Source organism: Pundamilia nyererei, unplaced genomic scaffold (genome assembly GCF_000239375.1).
Source record: "Pundamilia nyererei isolate P.nyererei 1_Seehausen unplaced genomic scaffold, PunNye1.0 scaffold00013, whole genome shotgun sequence".
NCBI lineage: Eukaryota > Metazoa > Chordata > Actinopteri > Cichliformes > Cichlidae > Pundamilia > Pundamilia nyererei.
Window position 1 is genome coordinate 590783 of NW_005187414.1, and position 27556 is coordinate 618338.

At 43.5% G+C, this 27556-nt stretch overlaps 3 protein-coding genes across 4 annotated transcripts in view; 2 read left to right on the forward strand and 1 right to left on the reverse strand.

Moving 5' to 3' along the window:
- mcm3 (minichromosome maintenance complex component 3) overlaps positions 1-3175 on the forward strand; it is an 8032-nt gene extending 4857 nt beyond the window's left edge. Inside the window, exons 9-17 of the mRNA XM_005724797.1 lie at positions 404-612; positions 701-875; positions 956-1082; positions 1165-1315; positions 1547-1687; positions 1772-1878; positions 1975-2048; positions 2441-2534; positions 2644-3175. Coding sequence (XP_005724854.1) covers positions 404-612; positions 701-875; positions 956-1082; positions 1165-1315; positions 1547-1687; positions 1772-1878; positions 1975-2048; positions 2441-2534; positions 2644-2842 — 1277 coding nt within the window. The 3' untranslated portion in view covers positions 2843-3175. The remainder of the gene's footprint in view (positions 1-403; positions 613-700; positions 876-955; positions 1083-1164; positions 1316-1546; positions 1688-1771; positions 1879-1974; positions 2049-2440; positions 2535-2643) is intronic.
- Positions 3176-6861: 3686 nt separating this feature from the next.
- il17a/f3 (interleukin 17a/f3) lies at positions 6862-10256 on the forward strand. The gene is made up of 4 exons (XM_005724798.1): positions 6862-6989; positions 7315-7520; positions 7610-7753; positions 9566-10256. The coding sequence occupies exons 1-4, from the start codon at positions 6981-6983 to the stop codon at positions 9687-9689; spliced, it is 483 nt and encodes a 160-aa protein (XP_005724855.1). The 5' UTR covers positions 6862-6980; the 3' UTR covers positions 9690-10256.
- Positions 10257-12285: 2029 nt separating this feature from the next.
- Positions 12286-25001, reverse strand: stmn4 (stathmin-like 4). 2 transcript variants are annotated; one of them, XM_005724800.2, is made up of 7 exons: positions 24905-25001; positions 20640-20691; positions 16618-16691; positions 16302-16397; positions 14560-14765; positions 13748-13939; positions 12286-12395 (listed from the first exon to the last, which is right to left on the reverse strand). In XM_005724800.2, exons 3-7 carry the CDS (start codon positions 16628-16630, stop codon positions 12336-12338), a joined length of 567 nt encoding a protein of 188 aa, XP_005724857.1. In that variant the 5' UTR covers positions 16631-16691; positions 20640-20691; positions 24905-25001; the 3' UTR covers positions 12286-12335. The 2 variants fall into 2 exon arrangements, with proteins under 2 accessions (XP_005724857.1, XP_005724856.1); XM_005724799.1 differs by lacking the exon at positions 20640-20691.
- Positions 25002-27556: the final 2555 nt, after the last annotated feature.

Sequence of the window (27556 nt, forward strand, 5' to 3'; positions counted from 1 at the left end):
CCAGCATGGCTACGCTGCAGCCAGCATGGCTACGCTGCAGCGAGCCTCCACCGTGTCAGGTCTCACTGTAGTCAGAAAGCGTTTGACATCTTTGCTTCGTGTCGCCTGTTGTAGCGACGATGGATGCGGCACGAGCAATGTGCTGTTAGCTAACTGTTGGTCTCTGCTAGCATGAGCTAACATGAGACAGAAACAGGGATCAATTCATATAAAAATAACTGGTATTAAAGCCTCCCGCTGACCTGTGGGTCTGATTTGAGTGGACTCAGTTGTCACTGATGTATTTGAAGGTTAGAATAAAGCTGTTAAAACACGTACGCCACGTGAGCGGTCTGTTCAAGTGTTACACACCTGCTGTAAGTGCATTTCTTCCTGCTCAATACCAACATTTGTCCTCCGCCAGGCGAGCGTCGTCTAGAGGCTGGGGCCATGGTGCTGGCTGACCGCGGCGTGGTGTGCATCGACGAGTTCGACAAGATGTCCGACATGGACCGCACAGCCATCCACGAGGTGATGGAGCAGGGCCGCGTCACAATCGCCAAGGCCGGTATCCACGCCCGTCTCAATGCCCGCTGCTCCGTACTGGCTGCTGCCAACCCCGTCTACGGCCGAGTGCGTGACCACACCCACATCTGTCTCTGCCTGCTAGTTGATTTTGGACGAGACCTTTAAAGAAAACTCTGCTTGTCCCTTTCTGCAGTACGATCAGTATAAAACCCCCATGGACAACATCGGCCTCCAGGATTCGCTGCTGTCGCGTTTTGACCTCCTCTTCATCATGCTGGATCAGATGGACCCCGAGCAGGATCGCGAGATCTCGGACCACGTGCTCAGGATGCACCGCTACCGTGACCCCCGCGAACAGGAGGGAGCCGGTACGTCACTCGTAATAGGACGGCGAGATGAGACCGTTTTTGTCCGATTATTAAAACAACAAACGCGTTGTGTGTTTCAGCCATGGCTTTGGGCGGGACCGTAGACGTCCTGGCGACAGACGATCCAGACGCTGCGGTCGAGGAGCACGAGGAGCTGCAGATCTACGAGAAGCACAACAACCTGCTGCACGGAAGCAAGAGGAAGAGGTCTGAGAGCACAAGCGTGCCTTTGTCTCCTGTGTTGATAACGTGCGACTGCAACAGAATAGAAACGTTTGCTTTGTTTCAGGGATAAAATTGTGAGTAAGGAGTTCATGAGGAAGTACATCCACATCGCCAAGGCTGTGACTCCTGTGCTCACAGAGGAGGCGGCCAATCACATCGCAGAGGAGTACTCGAGGCTGAGGAGTCAGGAACAGCTGGGCGCCGATCTGGCCAGGGTGAGCGTGAGCCGACAAATCTCATGTGACGTAGTAAAACCTGATGGTTTCCCAGACTGAAATGTTCACGGGAGTCCTGAAGTTTGAGAAAGTGGAGGCAGCTCGTTTGCACATCTGAAATGTTCCGGGTTGCTTGAGAAGCTGCTGTTTGTGTTCTGGTTAAACCCACTGAGATGCAGATGTGCCCTGATGTGTCAGGACCCGAGTGCTAATCCTCATTCCTCTCCACAGACCTCTCCGGTGACGGCCCGGACTCTGGAGACTCTGATCCGTCTGTCCACGGCACACGCCAAGGCCCGCATGAGCAAAGCCGTGGAGCTGCAGGACTCGGAGGTCGCAGTGGAGCTCGTCCAGTTTGCCTACTTTAAAAAGGTCAGCGTTGTTTCTGCGTCCTGAGCTGAGAGGTCGAGGACCTCTGCCGTTCAAACTTATTCATATTGTTTTTTCTCTCTACAGGTTTTGGAGAAGGAGAAGAAACGTTCACGACAGGAGCACGACTCTGATTCGGAGGAGGAGGAGGAGGAGATGCCCACGCAGCGTTCACAGCGAGCTGTGAGGAAGAGGTAGTGACACATGAACCCAGCCCCCCATGTGATAAACAGCTTCTTTTTTTTTTTAATGGTGCCTTTGCTTCAGCACTGATTCTTTGTGTCCTGCAGGGGGCGACGTGGCTCTCAGGGCAGTGAGCCCTACAGTCCGTACGACTTCAGTGAAGACCAGGAAGTCCCTGAGAGTGAGCATCATGTGTTGTCACGCCACAGTGTAGTCGGTCGCCTCTTTGGTGCTACAGACCAAATGAACTTTCACATCATCCATAATAAAGTTGCCAACATTACTGTCAGTACTAGTATGTTCCTGTTCACTGCACTGAGCTAGAAAAGCAGGTTTAATATACTTTTTTTTTTAAATTTGACTCTTATAAAATAGCAAATTTGGCTCATTTATATTTACATTACATTTGAAAAAGGCAAAGTCAGTATCGCTGCCGTGTAATAAAACAATATCATTATGAGTTTGCATCACTGTAGGGAAAAGTCTTTGAGCGTGTAGTTCTGCATGGTTCAGGTTTAAGCAGGCTTCATGTTAGGTTCTGCATCAGGTCTCACTTTGGTGTTTGTTCTTCAGTTCAGGCCGGCACCCCGAAACCAGCCAAGCCCAGAGAGGACGAGCCCATGGATGCCTCGCTGCAGGCTGGAGATGCTGAGCTGTCTGCAGAGAGGTGTGTGTGTGTGTGTGTGTGCGTGTGTGTGTGTGTGCGTGCGCGTGTGTGCGTGCGTGCGCCTTTATTTTGAAATGTCACGGCTTCTTTCCTGTCTTTCCTCCCCCAGGCTGAAGGAGTTCAAGTCGTCGCTGTTCGCCGTGTTCCAGTCTGCTCACGCTCAGTCGGTGAAGATGAGCGCGCTGATGGACGACATCAACAAGGAGCGTCAGAATACGTTTGCAGAGGCCGAGGTGCGTGGCGCTTTGGCCCGCATGCAGGATGACAACCAAGTCATGGTGGCTGATGACATCATCTTCCTCATTTGAGACAGAAATAAAATTACTTGGACTTCTAAGAAGCCGTGGATCATAGCGCCCCCGGCGTTCATCGGACACGTCATCTGTCGCCTCATCGCGTTTGCTTTGGTTTCAGCAGCTCGGCTCTGCAAACTGGGATGAAGATAAAGTCGTATTACTTCCTGCACTTGTTTCAGTTCAGTGGTGGAAACGTTGCCTTAGAGCGTCTTTGGTCACTGCTCCCGGCGCTCTAAGGTTTTTACCTGCGTTTGTCTCTTCTGGGCTTGTATATAGTTGACACGTGTTGTTAAATAACTGTTGTGAAATATAAAAAAATAATAAAATGTCATTGGTGTGAAAAAAGGCTCTTGATTTAAGACTGGAAGCGCCGTACCTGTGCACACACGTGGGGGAAGTGGCTGCGTGTGTGGTGCTGGTAATCTCTCCTGCAGGTACACAAGTGTTTACAAGAAGCATTTTAAAATCCCCGATCAGTCCACACCTCGGTGTGTGTGGGTGGCAGCTCCCACGGTCGACACAGACCTCAGAACTGTTTAGGAAGTCGGCGTTCAACCTCACCCTTCTCACTTTTTCATTCTGGTTATGTGCTGGTGTCAGTTCCTCAGGTTTGCCAAAGGTCAGATGTGGCAGCGCCTCACAATCACTGCTCTGAGAATAAACTGAACTGCGGCTGCGATCGTGCTGAAGATAAGAGTGTGAACTCGACCCGCCTCAGCAACAGCGTTTCGTTTCTCTGCCACCATCCAGGACGCGGGGCCTTGAGGTCTGAACTCCTACGCCCGATTCAGCCCGTGACGTGTCAGTCGCCGTCGTTCCTCGCAGCTGCAGCCACAGTTCGATCGTAACAAATATTATTTTAAACGGGGCGATTATTCAGTACCGGGTTTGGCATCTTATATTGTCCTGGTCTACTCTGAGTATTTCCACACAGAAAATAAAAGTACAGGTGAAATGAAACTGTAAAGCTAATCGGAGCATGTTTGGTGTGCAGACCACAGGCTGCAACGAGCAGATTTGGGTGCTGTTTGCAAAAACCCCAAAGATCGAAGCAGAGAAATCTTTATTAACACGAATATGGTGTTAATGTTTCTTCTTTGTAGTTTGAGAAAAAGGAAACGTGTGCAGCATTTTGTATGAGCACATTTCTTACTCCTGTGTGAAATATCGTGTTTGGGACGTTGTCTGCACGACACCGATGTGTGACCGTGTTTTACACACAGCTGCAGACGCTCGCCGTTTTACCTCTGACCTCATCTCCTCGTACATCGCGCTTTGGATCAAACCTCCATACGACCTGTCGCCCAGTTTTTGTGTAATTTGGCGAAGCTCAGCTTCTTCCTTCCTCAAGAACGGCTTCGTGCGAGCCTCCACCCCACTGAGAGCATTTCTGAGCAGCTGAAGGATGTTTTGCTGGTGTCTCTCCTGTTAAGGACGTGACTTTAGGATACTTCTCATTTCTACAAGGACTGGATTAAACATAAAATCAGCCAATGAGAAAAGAGTTTTTTGAAAGACCTTCAGAAATAGAAAATATAAACATTAGGGCTGAAGACTTTGTTTTACAGTACTGTAAATGACTTTGCAGTGTCATTCTTATAAATCTGATATCAAATCATTTATATATAAACTTTACGTGTATCAGCTTTGTGGTTATGGTAAACCCAGCGCCTCATTTCACATAAAAAGCGTGGGATTCATTAGTTGACCTCATTGACGTGTTTTCAGTTTCCATTGCACGAGTCCATCAGCGGCTCAGCGCTGCTCTGTAATTCCCTTTAACTCACTTTTTTTACACTAGCTTTCAGAGCCATACTTGTGAAAGAAGCCGTATCAATAAATAATCTTGAACTTGGGAATAATTATGCTGTTTGACTGTTACATAACCCGCCATAACTGAGAAATACATTTGGCTGCTGTGTCTGAGTAAGGAAGTGATGCTTGTTCAAAGAACATAACAATACAAAAAGGAAATAATCTGTTCATCCTAAATCCACTGAGACTTGAATCAGGTCTTTTATGGTGAGTGTGAGGCTGTTAACACTGTGGCACTCGTTTGTTTCAACCTGATTTACACCAACTCCCATGTAAATGGGAGCGCGTGCTTCCCTTTAACTCCCCGCTCTGTGGTTACATTATTAAAATAGAACATTTTAAAATTGTTTGTTTATATGGAAAAACGGCTACACTCGCCGACTGCACCATAAAGTGAACAGCCTGGCCATAACTTCACTTCAGTTGATATCTCTCTAAAACACTGTGTTTGGGACACTCAGGCTTTGGTTAATTTTTAAAGGTTTGAAACATTAGAGAACTCAGCTTGGCTTTAATTGAAAAGTTTGACACAATGGGATAATAATTAAGTTATTTTTTTCATAGTGTGTCAGTTGAGAAAGCAAGTGTCCGTCTGGTGTGTCCGCTGTAAATATAAGCTAGTTAGCTTTGTTTAGCTTAGCTTGGCTTGTTTTAAAGACTGGAAATGGGAAAGTCCTCAAGTTAATCCAGCTAAAGAAGTTTACAGCACATTAAAACACACAGCCTACCTCAACATGGACTGTTTATACTTAATGTACAAATGAAACAATCAGAATGTCAGTTTTGGCAGATTTGAACTGCCATAGCTTGCCATAGCTTTATGCTAGCCTACGGTAAGCTAACTATTCCTCTTTAATTAATGAATATCAAGTAGTATCAAAAACTCTCAACAATTCTTAAATTGGTACGACAGCCAATAAATGGACTTTATAGATATGGCGTTCCTGGGCCTGCGCTCTCCTGGAGATCTTGGTTTTGGGATCTGCGGGAGCCGCTCGCCTACTTTGGGGCCACTGCACCGAGGCCTCCAGTTACCACGCAGACCACTGCTGCCTTCACCCTCGGCCCTTCTCCAGCTTCTCGTGTTCATTCTTCCCGATGTTGCTATCAGTTGGTGTTGCTACATCTATCACTAGAGCTGTTTGTCCGTCTGTATCTGGAAGTCCAACGGGATCTTAGCTCGGCCATTCTCAGTCAGAAAGAAACTTCTTTATTTAAAAATGACGTTTTTTAAAACCCATGTTTGATTGTTGAGTTTCTATAGTACTGTTGGTTTGCCTGATTTTAGATGGCTTTGTGCTTTTACCTGAGCTATCTGGGCCAAACTGGGGCTTCTAAAAGCACTTTACATGAAAGCTAAAGAGCTTGGAAAGAAAGCTTCTTCGGTGTTCTTCAGAAACCATTTCTCCTAACTTCACTATATATGTTACACAAGGAGAGAAGATGTTATCACATGGCTTGCATTTAAGAAGTATGTTGATTCATTACCAGAAGCTGTGTCAGCATTTCCTTGACCTACATTGTTTAGAGTGAGTTTGTGCGTAGGTGTAGTTACTAGCGTACCATTTTCTATGTTTCAGAAAAAACAGAAAACGTTGATGCAGTTCAGCTTAATTTGTTTGTTCCTGTTTGTTTCTTAAAGTGCTAAAAGTTACAACTTGATGTGAGTCGAGATAATCAGAGCTCTGCGGATGTGCACACACACACACACACACACACACACACACACACACACACACAGAGTAATTGTCACTATTTCACTTTGCTTTTTGATAAACGAAATTCCTTGCAACTGCATTCGAACACCCGTATCACATTTTACACCTTGAATTTGACTTTCACATCAATCCCTGCTTATTTTGTTTGTTGCTGAACATTTCCCCCGATGAAACTGTGAAGCAGATTATAATTTTCCCAACAACTTCAAAAAGACGGAGGGGTGCAGGACAGCTTCCACACCTTCGTCTGACACCTTCTGAAAGTGTCAACATTGAACGTTTGTGCAGGGCAATTATACTTTTTGTAGCAGGTCAAAATGGGGTCAAATGAAAAAAAAAAACCCCAAAGACCTTAAGAGTTTTGAAGATTTCATAGTAAATATGCTACATGATACAATCACACATAACACGCACAGTTAGTCGGCACGGAAACAAAACTCTTTTCGAATATCAGCCGCGTTTCTTCAGAATCGGTGACAGTCAGAGCGGAAATGCATCTCACATGTTGCCAGCACACCAACTCAGTGTGCCGGCGTATAACCGCTGCTCGACTGCAGACGTTACAGGATACCACAGGAGGGCTTCACAGTTACGCTGGGCTTTGAGGCAACACAGTCATGCTGCTGGTGAGTCGAGCTGCTTTATCCTTAACTTTTATCGGTGATTATTAAATTAGAGCCACTTTTAGACAATGTAATGTAAAAAAGTAGCACATTTGATTTCTGAACACTTATTTCATGACGCTGTCCCAAAATCAGGATGCCGACATTTTCCCTAATCTGTAACGCACGGCAGTGATTAAAAACAAAATGCCTTTTGGATTCATTCACTGATTATCCAGCCAACTAGGAACTGGCAGCAGTCGTAAAGTTCTATTTTCTTTGCTCACATGTGTTCTAGCTGATGAAGCACTTTGACACGCTGTGGCCTGCGCCCTCTTGTCTTGCTTAGGTGTTGAGAGCTTTGCTGGTCCTGAGTTTGGCTCCCCTGCTGCACGGCGCCAGGAAAAGCCAGTCGGTCTCAGCAAAGCTGGGGCCCAGAGCTGGACTGAAGGGCAACAGTGTGAGGTTGGTTATAGATCCTTCAGTGCTGCCGCACTTCACCGCAAAATCTCCCTCAAGCATCGCCAACATGTCTCTGTCACCGTGGACGTACATGTAAGACCCTGCTGTTATTCATCTATGTTTCACTGGGCCATGTTAATCTTTAGGTTACAGTGTTTTTTCTCTGACCCATCCGTCCGCAGTGACTCGTCCGTGGACTCTCGTTTGCCCAAGCATATCTCAAACGCCCAGTGCCTCACCACTGGCTGTCTGAGTCCACAGGGGGGAGGGGAGGATAGAGGCCTGGAGGCTAAACCCATCAAGTACGAAGTTCTGGTCCTCCACAGGTGAGCTGCTGTGGAAAATACTCGCTTTGCACCTGGTTTTGTTTTCATCAGAACAGCTAGAATTGCTCTTGTGTTCAGTTTCAGTTCATTTGCAGACAGCCCTGATAATAGAAAGAATCCAGATTGAAGCTCGTTGAGCACAAAGTACATAAAGAGACAACAGCCACAGAAATGTAGGAGCTCAGTGCAGGGATGCAGTTTTCACCATCATCATCGGTGAAAGCTGTTCTACCAACGGAGCGCAGTCACAGACAAACACGGCGCTGGCGCTTGTTGGACATTTCTCTCCGTACTTCACGTCCTGATATGACTGCGCAGGTCTCAAACAGGAAGAAGCAGCAGGTCTTTCCACTTAACCTAGAAAACAGGAGCCGCTGGGTGTTTCCATGCCGATGCCGACTGACCACATTTTCTTCCTCACAATTTCTTTCTTAATATTTTAAACTTTTTAAAATCATCAGCTAAATTCAAAAACTGTAGATACGTTACAAAGTGCATCCAATGTTTTTCAATTAGTGTGCGGTGATCACTCGGACTTTAGTTTTCAAAGAAAGGACTCGTTTTGTTTCAAATGTTATTCGTTTGTTGTTCAATAAATTCTGTGGTTAGTTTGTTTGTCACAATGTGATGCGCAACATTTAGCTTTGAGGGTTTTTTCTCTCCAAAACTTTGTCATGAGTGGCATTAAAAATATTTTTTTACTATTTAGTACTAAACGTTACTTTTAAAAAATACTTTACATTACAGTATTTACAATATTTAATAATTTATACTACTACTACTAATAATAAATTAATACCCTGTCATTAGCCCTTTGGTATTTTTCCTTTACTTTTACTAAGTTTACTTTTTAATTAAACTATTTTTAAAACTATTTTTTAGTATTTTAATACACTTTGTGTGGATATGAACTGAAATATAAATCATTTTGAATCTAGTCTTCAAAGAAATCCCAAAGAGCTGCTCGTGTTGATCTGGACGTCGCGTTTTCAGTCGGACGTTTCGTCGCTCATCCAACTTCCTCAGAACAGAATCCACATTTTGGGATTTCCTTGCCTGGATAAGCATCAACACGTCTTTAAAGATTGTTTTCTCACACGTTTGTCACTCGGACCTCTTCCCAAACATCAGCGAATGAATGTGGGCGTCTGGTAGCTGAATAATGTTGAGGGTTTTTTGTTAGTTTTTTTAAAGTTTTGTATTTAGATCAACTATATTCCTCAATTTTCCAAAAGATCCATCAAATGAGTCTGCAGTCACCAGGTATCACTGTTTGATAAACACAGTTTTAGAGGGTCCACGAGTGGGCGACGTGGATTCTTCAGCCTAATCTGTAACGTTGTGATCAGGGCCGTCCCATTTTGTGCTTTTGTCATCAAATATAGCTCCATATCACCCGGGCTGTTTGGCACTGTTGTCATGCTGCAGAACCAATCAGATCCATCCATGTGGCAATCTGTGATAAAAACACAAACATCCTGAAAAACCGCAGTGCAGGTTGTGTACAGTAATGTGTTAGTTAGCAGGTCAAAGGCATTTCTATAGAAGCAGAACCACAGTATACATACAGATGTACGTTCTGGTTTTTCACTGTTGTTTCCCATATAAACCACATTCAAGACAAAACAAAGATGTTTAGAAAGTCGTTGCATAGCTTGCAGCCTTTGCAAAATACGTGTAACTGAATTAAACTGAGAGCCTTCATTTCATTTATCTCCCCCACATTATATAAAGCCCCTTCAAACACAGTGCTCTCGAAGGGGCTGTAACCTTTCAGTTATATATTTACAACTCTTTCCTGCATCACCACAGGGTCCTCAAACCGTCTAAGAAAAAAGGGAGGAAGGCGAGGAAGCAGTACATCTTCACACTGGGGACAGAGGTGATCACAGCCGGCTGTACCTGTGTGAGGCCCACTGTCATACCTCAGGGGTAGGAAGGCGACGACTTGTGATGAACGCATTTCTTTCAGCACGCTGTTTTTACCCTGTACTAACCTGCATTCTGCAAGTTTGCTTTAAGTTATAACAGGTTCAGATATGAAAGTAAAATGTGTAACATGAAAGAGTCATTTTTGACCTGTGTGATGTTTTAGTGCTTGCGTTTCCCCGTCGTAGCTGTTAGCAGTAGGGCTTGCTTTGTGACTCTGATAGCTTTAAACAGCTGCAAAGTGTGTGTCTGCCCCCTTGTGGTCGCGAGGGCTTTATTGTAACTTTAATCAGAGATGGTAGACGAAAGAATGTGAGCCTTGAATTGTTGTTGACATTATTTGTACATGATAAATAATATTAATTTTGTGGATATGTGTCTTTTTTATATTTGTTCCTATTGTATTCCTAATTCGGTATTTTGCTTTTTACATTTTATACAAACTATTTTCATTTCATTGTAAACATTATAATTCATAATTAAAAATGTGTATCTTTAACATCTGAATCAGCTGTGACACAAATAATAAACTCAGGTCAAATTATCTTTATGTTAATAAATGCATTTCACAGTATTTTTAATGACAGCATTATTTTTTGTTGGTCACTCCTCTTTTTGTAAAATATTATAGACTCACATACATTTAACTTTCATTTTAAGCTAAATATTAATTGCCTTTAGTGGCACTCGATGTCCATCTGCAAGCTGCCGTGCAACCCACCTTCATCCCAGCTCATCCTTTCTGCAAGTAAGTGCTTATGCGATACCCCCAGCCCCTGGGAGACACCTTTGACTGCTTTTTCCCTTGTAGGTAGCAGCTTATCTCTGCCTGCCCCAAACTATGATGTAGTTTTAGTCATAATTTAAGCACCTAAACTCATTTAGGGTCAGTCTATTTTTTGCCAGCTGAAGATTATCGAATACTAAATCTGAAGTTGATTCAGTCGACTAAAATATAAATACATAAAAGTTTGTGTTTTTACCGAGAGTTGCTCTACACGTTTTACAAAGTGTCTTATTTTCTTTGACCTCAGTTGCGAGATGTGTCCACTCTTTGCTTTCTCCTCGGCATCGACATTTTTTATGCTTTTTCAGGAGAAACATAGAGCATGAGAGCTAGTTGTACTTCCACCTCCGTTTCCTAGGGACTGAATGGTGTGCGTGGTAAACTTTGCTACACGAGGAGCTTACTTCTGATTGGATCACTTCCAAACTCCTCCCACCTTTCTACATGACTTGATTCGATTCGATTGAATCTCGTCTCTCCAGAATTTTCTCATCTCATTTTTATTCCGGGACAAAGTCTCGGCACATTTCATCCTAGTTTTTCTACAGATTGCATGCAGTTGCAAACTGATAGCAGACTGAATGTCTTATGGCCATTTTATCACCACCCTGGTGAACCAACGTCGCTTTGCAAGTTGAATACACAGAGTGGCAATCATTGTGATTGTGCTGTGATATCCCAGCTACCAGTGTTTGTCTGTCACGGAAATCAGTGTCAAAAATATCACCATCAAATCTGAAAGTTATGAGAAAGTTCGAGTTCAGCCAAGCTGCTTTTATTGATCATGCCAAATAGGTACAATCAACCCAGCCTTGAAGATATACAGCAACACACAGTTACAGCAAGTACAAAGCCCATGTACGACTCCCCCGTTACAGCGCAAACATTTGAGACACTTCAATCAAATCAGCATGACCAAACCACTTAAGCACATTTGATCCCCATTTTAATGTTTTAGGTTGGAATTGCTGTGAAAACCATAAACAATCAGAGACACCAAAGCAAGTCGGTCAGATCACAAATCGACCCACCGAAGCCAGAAATACGTCCAAACTGTAAACTGCAGTCAGTCACTGTTTCACCTCCTCGTAATGTGAATGTTTTTACTCTATATGTTCACTGCTCTCCTGGTATGAATACCGTGTGTGCTTTGACTTGTGCTTAATGAAATAAGAGTGCAATCAGTGCTCTAACTCTAAGAGACTCAAATGCATGTCACTGATCTACGACTACACTACAGCTAAAGTCCCCCCCAGTTATTTGTTTCATATTCATAAAGCATTAGTGAGATTCACAGACAAACCCCAGACGGAGTGAAAGAAACAGTGAGAAGTATGAGCATGTGGACCGAGATCACTTTGTGTTTTCATATTTAAAGCTGGTCCTGTGTATTTAACGAATCCTGGTTTTCAGTGGAGTTGGTTATGGCTGAGTGAGGCTCTGAAACTACTGTGTCCAGTCTGAATAAAGCACATCACAGATTTTCAGGTTTTATGAGGTAATGATCGCATACTTAGTCTAATTGGAGAGAAACTGCGTCTCTGGCTGTGCCAAACTGGAAGCGTTGCCAAGAAAAAACACAGCTTCACTAAAATCATCTCCTGATGCTGAACACAGAAAACAGGAGCTCTAATTCCTTTTTTTTACTCAGTCATGATTGGATGGCTGTTCCTCTTTAAAAAACATTAGCAAATTTTAACATCAAGAGTGGCTAAACTTTATACAGCTTGCTCAGAATCATCGCAGCATACATCAAATATGAAAACCAAAATCTGCCCTAGTTGCTGTTGAGTTCTTCTTTTAATGCACTGTTTTCCCCCTTTTTATTTTTTTTCCTCGCTCTTTCGGTTCCCTCGTGCCATTCGTCTACCGGCAGGCCTCCTCCTTCATCTCCTTGTTCTTCCTCACTTCCTCTGCATGTTTGTCCTGCCAGACACAGAAACATGAGTGCCATTATCATTTAGGAAGATATTTTCATTAATGAAGGAGACGCCGGCGTAAAGGTTTGAATGAGAGCGAGTGGGGAAGAACTGAAAAAACTTTATTTCATTGCACTAATATTCATGGTTGCTGATCAGGTTTGTGAGCAGAGCCAAACCAGAAGACAAAGTTCAGCTGAAGCTTCGCTTCATTTACACTCAAAAAACTCGTGTTTAGCTCTCAGTGTGTGTTTGACGTTTTGCTCAATATGTCTCTCATGTCTGTAACTTTGTAGCTGAAACAGTAAAAACATGAACTTGTTGATGTTCACTCTGTGTTGGACTAAAACCAGCAACGTTTCATTAGTGTTGCTACAAGTTGCCTGGCAACAAGTTGCCTGGCAACAAGTTTGGGTTCAGAAATAACACACGAGACAGTAAAGAGTCGTTTTCACAGTCTGCGATACACATGGACAAATATCAGTGTAACTTCATCTGAAGCTATTAGCTGGCTGTGAGAAAATATAAAACTGCTGCCCTCTAACTTCAAAGCTTGCATAAATCCTTTTTAGCAAGAGAAAAAGAAGAAAAACATTCAAAAGTCAAATTTAAAAGACAGTTTGCAATAATGTAGCAAACCTCCCCACAGACTCCCACGTTTAACTGTCCAACTACGCTGCACCAAACAGCAGGTTCACAGCCCAGTACAAAAACGGTCCCTGCCATATTAACTCTACGGTGGGTCAGGCTCATCCATCTGGATACAGATCAGGCTTAAGGTTAAGGGCGTGGCTATTTCTGATTGACAGGTGTGCAGGGAGCTGATTCCTGTCTGCAAAAGCAAAATAAAAAGGAGTTTCTACGTTATCCCAGGATATCATGAAGACTGGATGAAAAGAGAAGCAGCAGAGTTTGTCTCTCCAAAGTTAAACGTGTTCTGTTTGAACAAAGACACATAAACGACCTTTTCATGCTGCTTTATTTTACTAAAGTCAAAGATGGGCCAGATTGCCTCCATAGTTAAAGCACAAATACATGTGCATATATAGAACATATGGTTGGCCTGGTGTCGTAAAAGTAACATTAATATGACATTTGTGACAATGCTGTCGAACTACTACATGTCATATGTTACACTGACACATCAGCACCACAAAAACCTTGCTCAGCATTATCAGCACTGGATTTTTACCTAACCCCCCCAAACAAAAATAATGGTCCCACGTGGGAGATGAACCCTGGTGTTCTGCGGCTGTCTGCTGTGTGAGAAACCACACAAAGCAATGATTGTTTGAGATCAGTTTGCAGACCTCCCCTCTAACGGTCGGGAGGCTCGGGGCTTAATCGCGGCCACGTTACCTTCTCCTGCAGCCTCTCCAGCATGGCTGCCAGCAGAGCCTCCCTGTTCTCCTTGTTGGCCTCCATCTTCTGCTCCAGCTTCTCCTTGGCGTTCTTGATGAAGTTGTTGTTCTCCTCAAAAGCTTTCTGGATCACCTCGCGCTCATGCTCTCTCTTCTCCGCCAGGTGCTTCAGCAGCTCCGCCTCCTGGCACTGGAGGAAGATGGAGAAGTGAAGGCAGCTGCTCATCCTTTACACAATACTCAGACTGCAGGTGATAAGCAGGCTGTTTGCAGTTTTCACCTATTTCAACAAAGTTCAACTGTCAAACATGTTCTAGTTGAAGGGTGCAGACACAAACTGAAATGTGTGCGGTTGTCAGCACCTGTAATCTTTGTCCTCAGGTGGGCCAAACCTCATAACTAATACATTAGATCACTGTGAGCCAGTAAAGCCAAAGAAATTGGAATTGCCTCGTTTCCAGAGAGCGCTCTTCCATCTCTAACAATCTTTTCACTCTCCTCACCTTTCCCCTGTTTGTCTCTTGCCCTCGCTCCATCATCCTCTCTGATGGATGAATATGAATCATTGTCTTTGTGTCCTCACAGGATTGTCTCTGCTCTTTCATCTGCCTCTTTTCATCTCCCCCAGCTCAGTTCCTTCTTTCCGTTCACTCCAATACTCCCTCCCACTTCCCCTTCATTCATTTTAAGCCTATTTCCGTCTCTCCGATAAATCACACAAAGAGTGCTAACAGATGTTTAACAATGGCTGAACGAGCCACAAACAGTGGATGTTTTCTGGCGGTTCAGATGACGCGCCCGCTCCCTCACCTTTCGCCTCTCTTCAGCCGCCTCTAACTTCTTCTGGATCTCCTCCAGGGATGGGTCGCGGCGCTGCGGCATGGAGGCATTGAGTTCAGGCAAGCCGTCAAAAGACGGGGGCTTGAGGATGACCTCGAAGGCCTGGCCCGATGCGCGTTTGTTCAGCTCGATAACTTCTACGTCTTTGATGACGCACCAGGCCAAGTCCACTGCATCTGTGTTGGTGGATAGCAGCATTTACTGTCAGAGCTGAATCCATGACCTCATCTTTGTTTGTCTTTAACATGGCCATCATGTTATATTTTAAAACATGGAAACACGTTCAGGGAAAAGAACAAGAACAAAAAGATCTTGAGTCTATTCTGTGTACTGGAGGATGGCTGAACGATAGCAGCAGGGTTGTTTTTGCTTCTTTTAAATATATATATCTATTTAAATAAACAAACACAAACCCTTCCTCACAGGCAAGCCAGCGTTTTGTTCATCTCCATGATTCAACTGAAGCTGGACTAATGTGCTGTATCTCGAGGTTAGAGAGTCGTCTATAATGAGATCCCTGTAAACAGACCGACTGAACTCACTTTATTTAATAAGAAATGTCAACGTGTGCTTTAAAATCGAATCAAGCTAAATGTCTGAGTATTTATACAGTTTCATACATATTAGGGGGTTAATCAGTAATTTTTTTGCATTTAAAATCAGTTCGGTCTTTTCACAGATCTTTAATGGTTTGGAAGGCAGTTAAATCACAGCTAGATGTTTAGAGTTGGTGCCATAAATAGAGGAATGTGTCTTTATGATTACACAATGAGATGCTGCTATAAACATAAATCAAATATTCCTGGGACGGAGCCTCGGGGAACTTTGTAATAAGGAGGAAAGAGGCCTGGATGCTGAATGATCACTGACTGTGCTCAAAACTCAAACTTTCACGTTTGTAAAAGTATGACGTGGTCAGCTGCACCAAACACATTTAAAATCAATAAAGAGATTATAAAGGTTCCTTGTGATGTACCAAGAAGTATCCAAGATCTATCGCTTAAATAGCAGCAAACACATTTTATTGTCACTATGCACACGTACAAAGAGCTGGATAAGAAAGAAGGATGGGGTTCAAACCCACGCGTGCAGAGCACAGTGGATGAGCAGTCCGTCGCCTTGGCCACTCGGACACCTCGTCTGACAGCTGGAGCGATGCTGGAGCATAAACTTAGGCTGAAATGCAAAATGTCAATGATTTGGAGAATCTGGTTTACTTTGAGATCGAATGTTTTACTTTAGTCAGAGATCTGGAGGAAGAACACAGAAAGTGTTTCACTCTGTAGAAATGACGCCAAGACCGAAATATAAGTTATATGTTCAGAATTTAGTTGCAGTTTGCAGTCACTCCTGATCTGTTATAACTTTAAAAAGATTCAAATTTAGATAGAGGGAAACAAAACTGCTTCTTGCTCACTTTTAGCTCCAAAGGTGATTATTTAGAAAGACCCAGAATTAGGACAAAAGGATCAGCGTGCGTCAGCACTGACTGTGGGCCTGGGTTTACTGCAGATCTAATGAGACATCTGTGGATGGATGAGATGTTCTTGTGTTTGTCTGTAGTTGCTGAAGTTGCTGGTTTTAGACAGACAGGAAGAGAGGAGCTGAAGTTTGAGGAGCATCAAACTTCAGCCACAGAGACTGCTGTCGGTCTTTTATAAGCGACTGTACCCCTAATAAACACCAGTGCTCGTGCAAAGGAGATTTTTTACCTTCTGCCTTGTAGGTCGGGTTTTCTGCAGTGCGTGGGTTCAGGCATGAGCAGAACAGAGACACCAGGGGGAGCTCTTTGACCTTCTCTTTATAGGCTGAGGACACACACAGAAGATCAAGCTGAATCATGAGCACGCAGTCAAGGACTGACGACGTAAGTCATGCTCGTTATGTCATACCAGCGGACATAATAACGACACGCTGCACGACACAAATACTGCATGCTCATATTGAACAGATCGGTCGCAGTATAGTGTTTAAAGCAGAGGAGCAGGGCGTGTGAGGTGAACGGGTTTGTGCTGCGACTGCATTTACCTGCCAGAGTCATGGTCTCACTGCAAATGTTACTCTCCAGGGACGCTGAAGATCCTCCTCACTCTGTCAGAGAGCTGTGCAGGGACAGAGACAGAGAGCACTGAATGCAGGAGCATCGAGGGCACAATCTGAGAAGGAAGAAGCTGAGGAGACAACAGCGTGAGCCAAAAGTGTAGAGCAGCCAAGTCATGATTATTGGACTCATGCAAAGCTGTTCTAGCAGAGTCAGAATAAAAAGATAAAGGCGGAGCGTAATGCAAAAATCCCACCTGAGAATAAACTTTAAATTAAAGCTCACATTATCAGATCAGAGCTCTTCAGACAAAAACTATTCTGGGTAAAGATCTCTGACCTTCTCAACAACAGTTACCTGACATGTAGAAAAAAGTCAGAGTCAGTCGGGTGTTCCTGCACTTTAAATGTTGTTGTTTCACCATTAAAAATGGAAAAAAATAAAGTAAAATGTTCATCAAACAGCAGAATGAAGCTCTGCTGTTCTAGTTCATCTCAGGCTAACTGTTTCTTTTGTTTGTTTCTTTTGTTTGTGTGTGTTGAGAAACTTTCCTGGGGTGGCTGTAGCTCAGGTGGCAGAGCAGGTCAGCCACTAACCAGAAGGTCGGTGGTTCGATCCCAGGCTGCATGCCAAATATCCTTGGGCAAGACGACGTTGCCTACTGGTGGTGGTCAGAGGGCCCGGTGGCGCCAGTGTCCGGCAGCCTCGCCTCTGTCAGTGCGCCCCAGGGTGGCTGTGGCTACAATGTAGCTGCCATCACCAGTGTGTGAATGGGTGGATGACTGGATATGTAAAGCGCTTTGGGGTCCTTAGGGACTGAGTAAAGCGCTAAAGGCCATTTACCATCTATCAGATACAGTTGTGGTCAAAAGTTTACATACACTTGTAAAGAATATAATGGCTCTACCGAGTGTCCCGTTATTTCTAAAACTCTGATTTTTCTCTGATAGAGTGATTGGAACAGATGCTTCGTTGTCACAAAAAACATTCATGAAGTTTGGTTCTTTAATGACTTTATTATGGGTTAACAGAAAAAAGTGATCACATCTGCTGGGTCAGAAATATACATACAGCAGTGCTAATATTTGGTTACATGTCCTTTAGCCATTTTCACTTCAATTAGGCGCTTTTGGTAGCCATCCACAAGCTTCTGGCAAGCTGCTGGTGGAATCTTTGACCACTCCTCTTGACAGAATTGTTGCAGTTCAGTTAAATTTGATGGCTTTCTGACATGGACTTGTTTCTTCAGCATTGTCCACATGTTTTCAATGGGGTTTAAGTCAGGACTTTGGGAAGGCCATTCTAAAACCCTTATTCTAGCCTGACTTAGCCATTCCTTTACCACTTTTGATGTGTGTTTGGGGTCATTGTCCTGTTGGAACACCCAACTGCGCCCAAGACCCAACCTTCATGCTGATGATTTTAGGTTATGTTGAAGAATGTGAAGGTAATCCTCCTTCTTCATTGTCCCATTTACTCTCTGTAAAGCACCAGTTCCATTGGCAGCAAAACAGCCCCACAGCACAATACTCCCACCACCATGCTTGATTGCAGGCATGGTGTTCTTGGGGTTGAAGGCCTCACCTTTTGTCCTCCAAACATATCGCTGGGCATTGTGGCCAAAAAGCTCGATTTTTGTTTCGTCTGACCACAGAACTTTCCTCCAGAAGGTCTTATCTTTGTCCATGTGATCAGCAGCAAACTTCAGTCGAGCCTTAAGGTGCCACTTTTGGAGCAAGGGCTTCCTTCTTGCACGGCAGCCTCTCAGTCCATGGAGATGCAAAACACGTTTGACTGTGGACAATGACACCTGTGTTCCAGCAGCTTCAAATTCTGCTTTTTGGTGATTCTTGGTTGACTCTTCACCCTCCTGACCAATTTTCTCTCAGAAGCAGGTGATAGCTTGCGTTTTCTTCCTGATCTTGGCAGTGATGAAACAGTGCCATGCACTTTATACTTACAAACAGTTGTTTGCACTGTTGCTCTTGGGACATGCAGCTGCTTTGAAATGGCCCCAAGTGACTTTCCTGACTTGTTCAAGTCAATAATTTGCTTTTTCAGATCCATGCTGAGCTCCTTTGACTTTCCTATTGTAGCGTTTGTGGGTGTTTGTATCCAATGAGCCATATTTAACTGGCCTAAGAGAAGTCACCAGCTGTCGTCACTCATAATCACTCACCAGCAGTTAAGAGGCCATGCTATGAAGCTCAGTTCACTGACAACTTTCTAAGTCACCAAAATTGCTAATTCATGTTGCCATATGATTATTTTTGACCCAGAAAATGTGATCACCTTTTTCTGTTAACCCATAATAAAGTCATTAAAGAACCAAACTTCATGAATGTTTTTTGTGACAAAGAAGTATTTGTTCCAATCACTCTATCAGAGAAAAATCAGAGTTTTAGAAATAACGGGACGCTCGGTAGAGCCATTATATTATATTCTTTACAAGTGTATGTAAACTTTTGACCACAACTGTAAATGTGAAAACAGCCACCTGTGCAGAAAGTCGAACATCCAGCTGAAGAAGCTGCAAGTCAAGCATATTTTTCGAGGCGTGGCAGAGAAGCTGCTGCAAACCTTCTACAGACCTTTAAAACACCGCCTTTGCCTAACAAATTCAATAATTCATAATTCAACAATAATTCTGTTTTTCAATGAATTTGGCAACTGAAAAAAAGCAGATTGCACCGAGGCACAAAGGCAGCAGAGTAGAACCACCTGCCGTCGTCTCCTCCTCAGATGGTGATAGGTTTGTAGCTTGAACCTATTCGCTGGAACGTTGAAGACAATATAATTACACAGCAAGCAAGACACGAAGTAGGCAAAGTTCTTCATGTTTCTCGTGCACGGGAGAGACAAACGCCGTTCCTTCGCTTGACCCCAGTTGCTCTCGTCCGTAACACTGCTCCTTTATTGAGGTTACATGAATATGCATAGGTTCATTAACATACGACATATACATACACACAAAGAGTACCGTGTGTGTGTGTGTGTGTGTGTGTGTGTGGTCAGAGTGTGACCGCATAAATGACAACTCTAAGCATATATACATGTAAGTAGATATTTCTAAGCATAAATAACAATCAACAATACAAAACCTAACAGATGGTCTCGTCAGCACTGAGCTGTTATAAATGTGTCTCTCTATCAAAACTTCTATCATTTCTTTAACTCTGAACTGTTTCAATGAGCCTGATCGATAATCCAAACAGACACACTTATCTGCCTCATCGGTGCTCTAAAACATTTTGTGTGCTAATTGGATAATCTCATCCTTTTAGATTCTGGGAGTGCTCTGCACAGCTTACTGACCCTTCCTCGGTCCACTGCACACACTAATTACGTTTGCTTAAATCCTGGGAACCAGTATCACTGGCATGAGGACACACACCCAGCTCACTGTGAGGTCAAAAACAATAAAGCAACATTTGAACGTCATGTAACAGCTGGGGTCCTTGATACAGGCTTAATTGAGACATTTGCTATCTTCAGACCTTTCCCACTGTGTTTTAAAGGTAAGTGACGGAGCTCCCACCAGCCAGTGGACAACGTCACCGTGGCTACACCCATCTTTTATATTTGATCTCTGTGTATGATGTTGTTCCCTTTAGATTTAGTTGAACTCACCATCTTGAAAACCTAGAGGATGGAGCTTTGTGGGATACACTGTAGCCCAAATCAGGACCTTTTCTCAACCTTACATAATAAAAGAAAAGCAAATAACAAGTGAAGTCTAAATTTAAAGGTGCTCTGTCTTCAGACTGAAAGTCAGATATACTTGGAGCGATGTCTACCCCACACGCGGCCCCATTACAGTCAGCATTCATCAGTCCTGTTAGTTCTTCTCAATTTCTCATGTGAAGAGTGCCTGCTTGTGTCGTTTCTGACATTAGGAACAAACGACTGGCATGTGTCACATTAATGATGTCCGGTCCCACTCTGTTAGTCCATTAAGGCCTCAGTCACGGGCTTAGAGTCTGGTCAGTGGCAAATGAGTATGTATTACCTGACTGGTTGCTGAGCGGTTGCTGGAGATTACTGGCAGTCGCCACAGTCACCTGCAAACAAACCAGCCGCATGTAGTGAAGCTTGACCAAGTGTGATGCTGACTGGAAACCACTTAGTGAGTAGTTGCCGAGGCTTGTAGACAAGTTGCCATTCCCCATGCAAGCTAGGAGTGCAGCCAGAAAGTGAAACTAAGCAGAGTCTTTGATCGAAACTTAAAGTGTGGTGTGACGTAGAGAGCACCTATATAAATTATTATTATTATTATTATAAATATCTAGGCTTCCGTTTGTGCTTCAGACCTGGGGTTGTGTGTTCAGGTCTCCATATCCCAGATATGTAAAATAAAGATATTTTTTAAAGTAAAAGGACCACTTTTGAGCCGTGTCTTTTTTGGCTGTAAAGAATCCAAAACAACCAAATTTAATACAAGCAAACCTGTATACCAGTTGGCAATTTAGCAACTTCCTGCAACCACTCACACCAGTGATGTGTGACTAGGTTCAACCAGATGCAACCAGTTGGAGAATACTGTTTATTTTCTAGTGACCAGTGGTTTCCACTCAGTCTTCAACCAGTTTGCTATTAATTAGAATCCCATTTAATATGATGGTGAATTGATATTAAATGATGCTAAACACTGCCAGCACTAGTGCTAGCTGATAACTCCCCGAGCTCCACCTTTTCTTCCAAATGTGATCACATCAGCAAAACCGAGATAACACAAATGCTAAACTCAAAGCTTTAACATGTTCGTAAACAGCTGAAACTACCTAAAAATTATTTTATTGTCTTTTGGCTTTTTATCTGGATGCACTAACAATTAAAGGTGCTGGATGTGTTTCAAGCTATGCCAGTTGCCTGTTGAACGTTTACTCAGACAGAAGCAAATGAGCATATTTCCCAAAAAGTGTCTGTCTGTCCGTCTACAAATGAGCCTGTCAGCAAGCCTGAACGTCCGTCTCCACACAGAGACACGAGTGTCCTAATGAGACAACCCGCATTACCGAGGAAGACAGATAGCTCATTATACTGCAGTGAGCTCAGGCTCACCTGGCCACCCTGACACGGTTCCCTGAGGGACAGACAAGGACAAACACATGATTTTGCACAGCACACACACACTAATCAAGCAGTAAACGAACTGCTTTGCTGCACTGTTGTAATGCACACGCACACAGGACACACACAGCTGCTTCTCATATTATGAAGCCACCCAGGTTGCAGATCAATGCACTGCTTCCTGCAGGAGTAAGAGTGTGTCACTTCGAGTTTGGGAGAGAGACAGAGGGTGTAAAACATTTGGGGTGGTGTTGGTGGGAAATTTTGCTGACAGCTACCTTATAGGCTGTTGAGGTTTTTCATTATCCGACTGTATGATATTCACTGAATTTGAATCTGTGCTCCTTAATTGGTAGAGTCTTAAACAAAGAAAAAAAGCAAACAAGCCCCCAAACAACAGCAGCGAGCACCGATTGCTATCAGAAAATGTATATCCCCCAACTAGTCGGCAGTGTTTCCTGTAAGTCGCTGCTCTGGCTGGTTGAAATCTATTGAAGGTTCTGCACCTTCTTCTTGTCCTGGTGGTTGCTTTGTTTGTTAGCAGTGTGAATGTAGTTTGGCCGTAAACACTTGCTAACTATTAGCTGAGCGGTAGTAAAACGAAAGAATGAGGTGCACTTACTTACTTTCAAGGAAAATGGTCCACTGTTCACGGTGTCACTATAACTCAGAGATTATACAAAACCACCACCTGTGTGGCAGCATGCTAGTGACCAAAGCAATCACATGTACGTTTTTGCCAACCGGTCAAGGAATACACATATTTTCTCAGGCATGTTTGGGTCGCAAGGAAAAAACGGGGCTCACTGAGAGGTCTCTAGGCCCATGTGACCGGAGCTTTTGGCTCATTTTCCCAGCCATCAACCTCCAGCAACCTTTTATCACTAGTCACTGAATATTAATTTTGCCCTCATGACCGATCCAAATGATTCTGGATCAGTCTCATTTGAGCCTTCATTGAGACCATTGTTACATGCACAATGGGCGACCGTGGCTCAGGGGGTTGGGAAGCGCATCTGTAACCGGACGGTCGCCGGTTCGATCCCTGGGCTCTCTGTCCTGGTCGTTGTGTCCTTGGCCTACCGCCTACTGGTGTTGGCCAGAGGGGTTGACGGTGCGAAATGGCAGCCTCGCTTGTGTCAGTCTGCCCCAGGGCAGCTGTGGCTACAACCGTAGCTGCCTCCACCAGTGTGTGAATGTGAGAGTGAATGAATAGTGGCATTGTAAAGCGCTATATAAATCCAATCTATTATTATTAAATCTTTGCCTTGACCACTTGCAGAGAGTCAGGTAAAAGAACTGATGCTATTCATGTTTTACGCTAAAGATGGAGCTAACAGCCAGGTAGCTTAGCAAGGAGACCTGAGAGTTGACTGACTCAAAAAACTGACAAGTATGAAACTCATTCATAAATTCTTGGTTTTATTGGCTGCTTCAATAACAATACAGCTAAGTGGGAATTAGCACTGAGCAGAGCCACGCTAGATGTTTCCTTTTGTTTCCGGAAATTGTGCTAAGCTAAGCTAGCATTGTCAGCATGAATGATTTGTCATATTTTAGAATATTTAATATTTTTCAGCACTTTAACATTAAAATGACATTCAGTCACTTATTGATTGATTAAAAAAAAGAAAGATTGTATCCGACTGTGTGTTTCCTCAGGTCTGAAGAGGTTTTCTTCCTGAGAGGCTTTAAGCCTCGTGGTAAAAGTAATATTAGGGCACTTTTCTGGTCAGACTTAGAGTAACGAACACTGATTTGATAAAATTTAAATAAATGAATTGGTTATTCTAAATTTAATATACAGTGCTTTATGTCTATAGAGTGAAGCACAGCACAGTATGAATGCATGGCTTGTAGCTAAAGCGTGTTTACTAACCTCTATATAAATGTGCCACGTACATTTTTATTTCATATTCTTTCTCAGCATCACTAAATCATATTTATTTTGTAGTTTAGCTGCATAGGTCATATATAACCACTTTCTCCTCCAAATCCTTCTCATCTCACTGAATTTGTTGTTTAGGAGATCATTTCTGAGAGTCGATTAAATCTGTATAAAACCTTCTTATCTTATTATCGTCCTATTTCAAAACGTTCTCTGAAACTGATCGGCATGGTCTGCACACGTCTCGTTCAACACAAACACACATATTCTTTCAGCTGTGATTTGTACTTGAGCTGATATTTGCTTTTCTAACAGCAGTCGTCTCATTTCCATTTTTCACAGCACTGAGCTCAAGAAGAACGTTTTTTTGTTTCCATGGGAGCAGAATTTCATGTACTACTTGTAATTGTATTTCTTGTTTCTAATATTATAATATTAATAATAATAACTCTGTACTTGTGTCATCACTTAGCATTGTTCATAGCAAACACCAGGATTGATCAGACTCTCGGAGACAAAACATTCCTCTGACATTGGTTTTGTCTTCACAGATTGTTGTCCGTGAAGGTTCTCAGTCATCCAGGTCATCGTAGCCCTGTGGGAGTGTCCCCCAAGAGGGACAATAGGGCTTAGATCTGGGATCTCCATTTTCCACCATTTGAGACTAGAACTGAAGAAGCTTTTCGGACGAGAGGTGAAACGTCTTCAAGCAACTTAAAGAAGTCCAGACGCTTTTCTTTCCGAGCTCCTTAGACTCGACAGATTGTTGTACTGTTATGTTTTTCTGCTCCTAGAAAGCTGCTATGCATGCATATTAATCAATTCACTGGGAGATTACTGCTACAGCAAAGAAACTGCAGACTTAAACCTGATCAACCAGACAAATCTGAACTTCTGACGGTTCTGAGCACATTTTAAATTCAGACCCTCGCCTGTATGACTCTGCCTTATGCACAAACACATCAAAACACCCTCCATTTTCTCCCCGGTCTCTCTGTCTGCCTCTCCTTCCTTAAATCAGACACAAAGCTGCATTTGGACATATGGAGAATCAATAATAAATGATGTCTCACGCTCTACACTTTGACGATACACTCGGTTCTCTCCCTTTCTGTCGCCTATCAGCAGGAACCTTTGCCGCTGCATCATCACTCTGCCTTCCTCACCCTCACCCTGTTCCACCCCACGGACACGCTTGAATACACGCACATGCAGGTACTGCTCATTCATGCCATGAAAGTTAACCTGAAGAACCCAAAGTGGCACACAGTGCAACACAGATGTGTGCAGCCGTGTGTCTGGCGCTGCAGACTTACCCCCCTCTGTACGGCGTCTTCTCCGCTGCTGATGGTGAACCGGTGACTACGGTTACCCCGTCTGGCTGCAAGGATGCAGGCGCCAGGCAACAGCATCAGCAACAGCATCGATGCTGCCTCCATGACATCACCATGGAGACGCCTCATTGGTCTGAGACGCTGCCAGCATCTGATCCTTTCAGCCAATGGGAGCAGACAGGAAGGATGGTGGGGAGGGACGTCAGCTCTTTGTGTTGTACTGCAGGGTGGGTGGTGGAATCAGTGTTTTAATGTATGGTGCAGGAGTGTGTGTGTGTGTGTGTGTGTGTGTGTGTGTGTGTGTGTGTGTGTGTGTGTGTGTACTGTGCATGAGAGAGAGTTCAGGGAAGTAGTGTGAGAAACTGGGGGAGCTTTGTCTCAGCATGAGGCCCAGATAGGAAGCACGCAGAGCTCTAAATTATTTAGATCCTAACTGTAAATACAGGAGCGAGAAGAAAATCTCGAGCACATGCCGTGTATCACACATAGTTGTTATGGCAAGTATTATTATAACCACAAATACCAGTTCTTCTAAAGAGGAGACTGGGGGAAAGCCTCGTAAATGCTGTTATTTTCCAATGTTTCACTGCTGTAATCTACAAACAATATGTACCTGCTGCATATAAGCTTTTAATCATACACCTGTGCTCTTCCTATTTGGCATTAAGGCCTTCTAGCAGTGCTCCTAGTGTAATATCCACAGCATTTTATTCCTGTAGAGGTTAACAGCACATTCTGGGCAAAGAAAAAAATTCTGTGTTGCAGTTTAAGGTTGTATTGCAGCCGACTGTAAATGTTAGTTTACAAGCATCGCCGTTCAGCTCCACTGTATTCACAAATAAAAGTACATGACAGTATATTTACAGTTTTTCACGTTTTTCAAAATGTATTAAATTTTTACAGGGGATGTTTACAGCTACTGTACTTTACGCATGTTTTACTGTAATGCAGCCGCTCTGTGATCGCTGCTTCTATCTTTGAACCTCAGTATAGTGATCTGTATCTGCAGTCTCAGGCTGAACCACTTAATGCAAAGTAACATTAAATTACACATTTTTCTTTCATGTTTAAGGAAGGTTAAAGGTTTTGGGCGTGACGTTTGCAGGCACGTCTTTTTATTGATATACTGAAAAGTAAAAAGGACAGGGTGGCTTTGTTAGCTTAGCGTTAGCTTGGCGATCTGATAGCCACACTACTGCATGTGATGACATCATTTCCACTTGACTGTAATGTTTTTTTCTGTATAATGTTTGGTTCAAAGATAAAGTTTTTACAAATGTTGCATATGAGAAAACACTGACAGTCGTACTGTAATGTGTGATTGTGATCTCAGACTCCTAATGTTTTTTATCCATATCAGATCACATGACGTTGTTACGTTGCCAACCAACCACCTAAAATCGCACTTTTGACTGCACTTTATATACACCGGGTTACTGTAGCAGACAGTGCCACGTGATTATGCAACTTTTAACACCTTTTACTGATATGACCCTTAAGCGGTGTGTACACTACTCTCTGTGGCCACACCTACAAATGGCAGCTAGCTTCCAGTTATCACTTTTTGTAGCATTTCTTCAATTTAACACCTTATAAAAGCATAGTATGATTTTCATAACAAACAGAATCAGTAATTTATAGTCACAATTTATACGTGAACTCTTGTAACAACATCATGTTGCCTAGCAACCACCTACAAACCAGCTAAAATGACCCATTTGTTGCATTCATGTACCTACACCATTCTTTCATTAATATCATATGATTCAACATGCTTGATGCTTCGTTAGAATATTTTAATACATTTTGTTGAGACGAATCGTGACAAAGCTCTGTTGTTGGATCCCGGCAGCCACAGACTGCCACGGTGACCGTTGTGTTATTACTGGCCTAATGTGACACCAGAGTCGCTCTGGAAAGGCCTGCGAATCCCAACGTGATGTTAAACGCTGTTTGCAGAGTGTTATTGCACTTGGTCTCACAGTAGCTCTGCTGCAAAGCTGGCATGATCGTGTGTTTGGAAAAGCTTGGAGCTCATCTGCGTTTTTCCCCGGGGGAACACCACTCCTACTAAAGCTCCCACTCAAACTTCTTCCTGTAGTGGATCTGAACGCCTGTTAGCAATGCTTTTGTTATAGAGCCTTGAGGCGACTGTTGTTGTGATTTGGCACTATATAAATAAAATTTAATGGAATTTAAATTATAGCTGATTCGGACGATGTCAATAACAACACAGCTGTTTTAAATAGCTATGCTGTCAAGACATCAGAGTAAAAAGGAAGGCTTGACAGTAGCAAAATAAAATGTAAAAGAACAGGGCTTAAGGACAGGACAGTGAATACTGAGAAAACCCTCTGCTGATGCAGCTCACACAAGCAACATGATGTCACCACGGCGTCCACCAGCACATGAAAGAGCTCACGGCGCAGCAGGAGAGAGAGCGATATGCATGAGGTCACATTAGGGCGTGTCCCGCTGTCGCTGTCTCCTCTTCTCCCCTCACCGTGCTGACTGTAAACCAACGTGTGACACTGGACATCACACACATCCTGGAAATGAGCTCATCAGGGGAGGGGAGAGAAAAGAGACACAGAGAGGAGTAAGGAGTGGTGGAGGAGACACCCTCCAACATCA

Bases quoted from the DNA above. Each gene is read 5' to 3' on its own strand.
- stmn4 (XM_005724799.1), bottom strand. The intron at 14,766-16,301 runs GTAAAAAATCTC...CCACCAACACAG, and splicing joins CCCGACCTACAAGGCAGAAG to ATGCAGTGGACTTGGCCTGG. The intron at 12,396-13,747 runs GTAACGTGGCCG...TGTGTCTGGCAG, and splicing joins TGGAGAGGCTGCAGGAGAAG to GACAAACATGCAGAGGAAGT.
- il17a/f3 (XM_005724798.1), top strand. The intron at 7,521-7,609 runs GTAAGACCCTGC...ATCCGTCCGCAG, and splicing joins CTGTCACCGTGGACGTACAT to TGACTCGTCCGTGGACTCTC. The intron at 7,754-9,565 runs GTGAGCTGCTGT...GCATCACCACAG, and splicing joins GAAGTTCTGGTCCTCCACAG to GGTCCTCAAACCGTCTAAGA.